We start from the raw sequence: 4,769 nt of genomic DNA, 5'->3' as shown, positions 1-4,769 counted from the left end.
GGAAGCTATGATGTCATGCTCCAAGATGGAGGCAGTGAAGGCCACTTTGTGGCTCTCTGTCTCTGAAACAGTGGATCAAATAAATGGAGTAAAACAAGACAAAGGAAGAAACGTTTGTATCACTTATGGCGTTAATGAATAAATCATATTGCCTTTTTGTGATTATACGTCGCCTTATCCAAATCCTGTGCTCAGTCATCAGAACGCAGTAAATACTGAGGTATATGTATATAAATTCGGGCTGCTCTCCCCAGTAAGAGTGCCACCTTTCCCCCCTGCAAGTGTAGCCTATTTGTTTTTTGTTTCTCTGTGAAGAGTCATTGGGGCGCCACACACAATTACTGTACAGCAGATTCCTCTAGGTACTCGTATGTCGATTGTGTGTCAAAGCCTGGGTCTCTGCAATTGGTTTTCCTGTCCAGTGTTGTCGATCAATCATTTTTATATTTTCAAAAATCTGTTTCCCCCTCCGTCTCCCTCCCTCAACAGTTCCTTGGATGATCGTTTTAGCAAAGCCATTTGATCTTGTTACGTATCCGTACTAGCGTAGCTTGTCAGCAGATCTTCATAAGGTCCAATGTGTCTGGAGCATCTGATGTTTTGTACCTTGCAACATTAACAACACCTCATTTCCATGTTTTGAATTCTTCTTTCCAAATCCACCGAAAGGGCCCATGTCTCGCATGCATACAGGAAGATGGAATATACCAGTGCACGTAGGAGTCTGGTCTTGTGTTTCATGGAGATATTGGAGTACTTCCATGTAGGTTTCAGTCTGGACAGTGCTGATGTTGTCTTTGATAACCCTGAGAGGATTTCTGGTTTGGATCCTTCATTGCTGATGATGGATCCCAGGCAGGTGAACTGTTGAACACTTCTTATTCTCTGTCCTAGGACAGTTATATATCAGCAGTGATTGTGGTGTTGTGGCTTCCCATCAACTTGGTCTTTTCTGCGCTGCTTTTCATGCCGTATCTTGTCGATGTTTTACATGATACAGTTTTTAACAAGCTTGGAGAGTTCTTGCTCACTACCTGCCAAGCCGTTGATGTCGTCTGCAAAGCGAATATTCGTGATGGTTCTTCCTCCAATGCTGACTGTGCTGACATGATCTAGCGCGTTAGTCAATTTGTTCGAGGAATATGTTGAACAGTGTGGGAAACAGAAAGCAGCCATACGGACTCCAACTGAAGTATGTAACTACTCTACAATTTGACAGTCCTGGCCCCAATTCAGCGGTATTAGATAACTTGCGCGCCGGGGATTTTTATTCTTTCTTTTTATTTGTTAGATAAAGTTTCATTTGTGTGTTTTGTACTGTATATTTCGGGAACGAAGGGTGTGATCAAGTCACGGTCTTGAACAGATGCTTATTTGTGCTTATAAATGTCTTCTGCTGTAAAGATACTAAATTAATCAACTGGTATTTTCTTTTTCAGTGACGTTTCACTATAGCCCCATGTACCATTTACTTATCCGTAACAATGTAAAATAAATTGATAAACAACATCCATGTAACACTGTGGTAATAAATTTGTTATAATTTCTACATACTCAACACAACAAAACCATAGGTACCGTTGAGAAAGAGAGACAGACAGAAACAGAGGAGCAGAAAGAGACAGAGAGACAAGAGGGAGGGGACACATACAGACACAGAAAAAGCAAGAGAGGTAAACACACAGAAACACTATGATAGATAAATAAAGACTCAAGGTACGGACAGAAAGCAGACCATACCTTGCAGTTGTCGCAGATTGTCTTGCACAGCAGCCACCTTGGCCTCCAGAGTGGCCACTTGGTTGGCCATATTTTGCACGACTTCTACCGGCTGAACATCATCCGATCTTTTGGCCTGAGGTGCCCCCATCGTCTGGTGCACTGTCAGCGCCATGAGGGCGACCAGCAACGCATCCGCTTTGGCGGACATTCCTTGATTAAGTCTGTATTCAAGCTTTAAACTCTTTGCAACTCCACAGTCAAGCTCTCTGTAACACTGCAATCAAACTCTTTGCAACTCTGCAATCAAACTCTTTGTAATCAAACAATCTGCAACACTGGAATCAAGTTTTTTGCTTTGTTTTTTCCCAGTTCTGCAATCACTGAGACTCAACGCTGAAATAAGATTCCGTCACTTTTTGTAATCTCTGCAATCAGATTGTTCGAGTCAAGTCAGTGTGGTTTTGAAATCGTTCATGTCATGTTCAGACCTCGTCGGATGTAGGTAGAACTGAGCGGATAAGGACTTGGGGATCGTGTCTTATCTTTTGTCAGTCAACACCCAATATCAGTAACCTGTTTATCTTACAATGCAGGTGTCTTTCGGGTTTAGTCTTTATTTTGTTTGCTATGGTGTAACTGTATCAAAGTTGGAGATGCCGTGTTGAAATTTTCCATTATCGACGCTTTTGGTTTGTATTAACGTTCAGTGTAATGATAAATAATATATTCCGTCAGAGTGAGACGGCCTTTCTTTCTGTGCGTGTTTTCATTTCGCATTGAGATGCATTTAAATCACAAATATTTCTAAAGCTTGAAATTCGAGCTGCGGTCCTCGGAAAGACTTTTTCCCTTTTTTTTCCCCACTAATAATTTTAGGAAATTGTGCTTTAGTTACGATTTTTTCCCCGTTCATCCAAACTGCTCCATATATCTAAATGCCCGGCTCAGCCGTCTTGTTCTGTCGCAGTCCCTGCACCGCTAGTCAACAGGGAGCTGTGAATGTTAGGTCGTTAGGAAGCCACATACCAGAGAAGACCATGCACTTCGGTATTGTTCATTGGGGGTATGCCCCAAATTCAAAATCCATTAGGCCTTCTGCTGTTAATGATCACTTAAATCGCGAGCTCAGTTTTAAAGATAAACATGATCTTGGAAGTAAAGTTTGTTTGTTTGTTGATAAACAATTGTAAGAAATTATGCAAGTGCTCCGATTTGAAAAGTGCATTTTGTGAGTCGATTCTCGGAATCGGGAAAGTAATCCAGGGATTTATGAAAGTGAACACAATTGTGATTTGGAGATTTATTTATAAGGTGGCAGAATGGTTAAGACGCTCAGCTGCCAATACAGAGAGTCCGTGAGGGTGTGGGTTCGAATCCCGCTCTCGCCCTTTCTCCTAAGTTTGACTGGAAAATCAAACTGAGCGTCTAGTCTTTCGGATGAGACGATAAACCGAGGTCCCGTGTGCAGCACGCACTTGGCGCACTGAAAAAGAACCCATGGCAACGAGAGTGTTGTCCTCTGGCGAAATTACGTAAAATGAAATCCACTTTCATACGTACACAAATATGTAAGCATGCACTCAAGGCCTGACTAAGCGCGTTGGGTTATGCTGCTGGTCAGGCATCTGCTCAACAGATGTGGTGTAGCGTGTATGGATTTGTCCGAACGCAGTGACGCCTCCTTGAGAAAGTGAAACGGAAACTGAAACTTTTTTAATCAGTCACGAGTACAACTGGGGATCAAGACCAAAACATTGTCCTAAAGGCAGGGTGGTGCAAAGAGTGTCGGCTTCAGAGTCGCAGCTGCAGGTGAATTTTTATCAACACACAGCTGGAGCAGGCAGTGAATCATTCGTGAACGAGATTCCATTGACGAAATGAAATTTCATTCCCAAAGACAAAGGTGCAGAGAGTGTTTCAAAACAGATAAATGTAGAGTTGTGACTTCTTTTTGTTTGTTTGCTTTGTTTATTTGTTTTTTCCTACCCAGGAATCCACTGATGTAAATCCACAAGAATCGAAGTTGCATGACCATGTACCCCTTTACCTTGCTGAGGCATCAGGTAAGTGTGATAGTGGTTGTGTTGTCGCAGAGGTGATGCTTTCTTTTTTCTTTTTCTTTTTTAAATTTCCTTTTGCCTTGTGTCTCTGATTTGTTTGTTTTTTTCGTTCCCTTTCCTTTCGCGTGCGTGCGTGTGTGTTTTGCACATCTTAAGAATTACAATCATCAGGATCTTCCAAATGAGAAGAAAGAGTGCTGTATAGTTCACTGGTGTGGTGTAAAGGAGACGATGTGGAAAAGAATGCAGAAAAGACGATGCGGTGGGTAACTGAAGACATCAGTCAGTCTCACAGAAGCGAGGTTAAAGACGACTTTTGCAGTAATGTGGTGTAAAGACACAAAAACCAAAAATACCCCAAAAGACCAGCCTTCATTCACTGGGTGCACCGAACCGGGTATCGAACTTAGGAAACTCTGATGAGAATTCAGCAGGTTTTATACAGCCACCGCACCAGTCCAACTCCTCCAATGTGTAACTGAAGTGTAAAGATTACCTGTCTTTTATTCCACACTTAATAATATGGTCTGTGTGAAATCAGCTTTTGTCAAATTTGTACAAGCCTTTCCAGTCTTCATCTGTGAAATACTTATGCTTATTTCCCTGATGCTTTTCCATTTGGGATGGTTTTGCTTTATCAATGCAGTTATATATAACAAAAATGTGAATTTTAGCCATATACGAATTATATAAAATTAATAATAAACTATTTCAATAAATTTGTATATGGCTGTATGCATTCAATTTCTGGGCACCTATTATGTTTTGGTCCATTGCATAGGAACATATCCAAGATAATAAGTTCTTGTTTACTGTTGAATCTCAGTCATGTGCCTCACCTCCCCAACAACATCAAGAGGTTCTGTAAGGTTAATATATGATTCCTGCTTTAAAACACATTATTGCAGAGAAAAAATATCATCATCCTGACAAACAAACACACTGAAAAGAACAAAACACTTTATTTATTTCAAAAGAACAAAGATT

At 41.1% G+C, this 4,769-nt stretch overlaps 1 protein-coding gene across 1 annotated transcript in view; it reads right to left on the bottom strand.

Moving 5' to 3' along the window:
* LOC143289229 (complement C1q subcomponent subunit A-like) overlaps positions 1 to 2,122 on the bottom strand; it is a 2,449-nt gene extending 327 nt beyond the window's left edge. The window contains exons 1-2 of the mRNA XM_076598233.1: positions 1,741 to 2,122; positions 1 to 62 (exon numbers count right to left, since the gene is read on the bottom strand). The exon at positions 1 to 62 is cut by the window's left edge and continues 327 nt beyond it. Coding sequence (XP_076454348.1) covers positions 1 to 62; positions 1,741 to 1,930 — 252 coding nt within the window. The 5' untranslated portion in view covers positions 1,931 to 2,122. The remainder of the gene's footprint in view (positions 63 to 1,740) is intronic.
* Positions 2,123 to 4,769: the final 2,647 nt, after the last annotated feature.

Source organism: Babylonia areolata, chromosome 1 (genome assembly GCF_041734735.1).
Source record: "Babylonia areolata isolate BAREFJ2019XMU chromosome 1, ASM4173473v1, whole genome shotgun sequence".
Lineage (NCBI taxonomy): Eukaryota > Metazoa > Mollusca > Gastropoda > Neogastropoda > Buccinidae > Babylonia > Babylonia areolata.
This window is presented reverse-complemented; position numbering and strand designations above follow the sequence as displayed.